A 2,500-nucleotide genomic window follows, 5' to 3' on the forward strand; every position below is an offset into this window, starting at 1 on the left:
CACATGAACTAATTCAGATCAGTTATATTCTAGTCTAGCTCCACATGAACTAATTCAGATCAGTCCTATTCTAGTCTAGCTCCACATTAACTAATTCAGATCAGTCCTATTCTAGTCTAGCTCCACATTAACTACAGTATTCAGATCAGTCCTATTCTAGTCTAGCTCCACATGAACTGTGAACTGAACTGATCTCGGTTCAGCTCAGCTCATCTCACCAGTCTTTCCGCTCTATTCAAGATTGCTCATGAAGAAATGCCTCAAAATAAACAGTGTCTTGGAGCGCTTCCCAAATTGTGCAATCAAAACACCAGCAATGACATAAGCGAAATCAGATGGTAAAAGTAAGGAAACCTGCCCCACGAAAGGTAAAGTTTACTAACAACTCCAACTGAGAAAAATGCCTGTAACTGAAAACTGAAGTTACAGGACTGAAGAACTGAACATTTTTACAGTGTAGTAGACCAATGCTACATTCATATAATGCCCATTACAGGAGGGTAACACGAGACTGAACAGATGCCACAAAGCCCATTCAAAGTCTTAACTCATGTCGACCAAATTCACAATTTCTACACTTTACCTTATATGCTGCAGAAATTACCCAATGTTTGTCAAGCTGGGACAAGCACTTGGCTGAGTTAAGTGCACAGAGACCCCATAGGCTTTATGGTTGATGTTGTTTTGGGCCCTAATACAAGCACCCACAGACAAACCTGGTGTTGGGGTCTGGGTGAGAAATGAGGGGGCCACAGCAGTGGCAGGATCAGTCAGTAGTAGGTCCACAGTTTAAACAACGGGGATGACCCATTGGACCCCCTCAAAAGAGATAAAGACAACAGTCTGGCGAGGATTCCAATATTGAATATACTTTTACTGTATGTAATGTAAATTGCCTTCCTGTCCCTCCCAAATGGTGTTAAAATGGAGTGTTTCACAGCCAGAACACATTTTAAACAAACAAACAGCAACTTTCAAGTGAAATTATTTTCTAAGACCAATGCTTTCAAGCTCGCTCAAGTCAAGTGGTTTATTGCAGCACACTCTCAAGTGTATAAAGTTCAACTGCTATTGAAACGTCCTTTTATGAGTGTTACTGTAAGTAGCTGGTGACACCACAGGTTCTATGCAACTGCTATAATAGTAGTCAGACTATCAGATATGACTCAGGCCCAGGCCGTGGCACCCAGCCAACGTCTGTCTGCACTCGCCTAGATAACACAAACCAAGCCAATAGAGCCTGCACTGTGCAATTCCCAGATTGCCTCACACACATCTGTATAACTGAATAGCGGACACAGGACACGGTTATCGTTAAATGAGATTGTTATCTGAATACAAATCCTGTTTTGTTTGTAGATGATAAATAAAAGCAGTTTGTTTTTGGAACAATTAGGCAGTCCAGGCTCAACATGCGGCCCCAGGGCCTAACCTATGAGCATGAGGCTCTCATGGTTTGTACCCAATTCTGTGTCTCTTTGCTTTCCTTTGGCACCAGTTCACTAACCTGATTTGTCAAGCCCTGAGGAAACCATTCAGATGTTTTTTTTTAAATTGCGCTTGAACCGCATTTCCACATTCACACACTCTATTTCTCTTTCTCTTGGTTTCTCTGTCTCTTTGGCTCCATTTCTCTTGTCCTCTACTCTCTTCTCCTCTCCTGTTCCCAGAGTTTGTCCCCACCCCGACACACACACACACACACACACACACATACACACACACACCATTTCAATAAACCCCACTTTGGGGCCCCCTTGCTCTGACCCAAAGGAGAGACCTTTGGGTTAATCCGCCACATGAATCCAGTCGGAGTGGGACACAAAATATTACCCAGAGATTTCAAGTTCCAGCGGCTCCCTCCTGATTGGCTCAACTTGGCGATTGCACAGTTCAGGCTGCTGAAGGGCACGACAAAGAACGCTCACAGTAGTCGGCCCAGCCTCAAAACGTTCCAATTCTCCCAGTGAGTCGCCATTGTCTGTCCTACTGACAAGCCTTCAGTCTGTGGAGACTTCCCTCAAAGTAGCCCCTACTTCTCTGTGTGTGTCGCTCTGGATAAAAGGGTCTGCTGAATATTTAAAGGCTTTATTTCTTGCTCTCTGTCTTTTTCCAGGTAAAGTGACCGTGATCAGCTCCAGAGAGACAGTCCCTAAGACCATCAAGGCCAACCTGATGAGCGACTGCGCAGGAAAGATGTTTTACCACGGTAATCATTCTTCTGCCAGTCTATTGTGGTCAGCAATGGAAATGGGAAGTTCAAGGGGATTTCTGTTAGTGGATCTAGTCATGATCTGGCCCTGATCTGGCCCTAATTTGGCCTTGTTCAGCCATTGGACGGTGTTATACCCGCAAGGATCACCCTACTAGCTAAACATGCAGAATCAACACACACAACATACACAAACACCAAAATGACAAACAGGGTTACAAGTGCCAGACTATCTGAAGTAATGAATGAAAATGCTATTCAAGAGGTAATGCTAAATGCTAGTCAGTT

At 43.9% G+C, this 2,500-nt stretch overlaps 1 protein-coding gene across 1 annotated transcript in view; it reads left to right on the top strand.

Moving 5' to 3' along the window:
* ggt5b (gamma-glutamyltransferase 5b) overlaps window positions 1–2,500 on the top strand; it is a 20,557-nt gene that overhangs the window by 7,245 nt on the left and 10,812 nt on the right. Inside the window, exon 3 of the mRNA XM_062553965.1 lies at window positions 2,117–2,209. Coding sequence (XP_062409949.1) covers window positions 2,117–2,209 — 93 coding nt within the window. The remainder of the gene's footprint in view (window positions 1–2,116; window positions 2,210–2,500) is intronic.

This window comes from Sardina pilchardus, chromosome 14, assembly GCF_963854185.1.
Source record: "Sardina pilchardus chromosome 14, fSarPil1.1, whole genome shotgun sequence".
NCBI lineage: Eukaryota > Metazoa > Chordata > Actinopteri > Clupeiformes > Clupeidae > Sardina > Sardina pilchardus.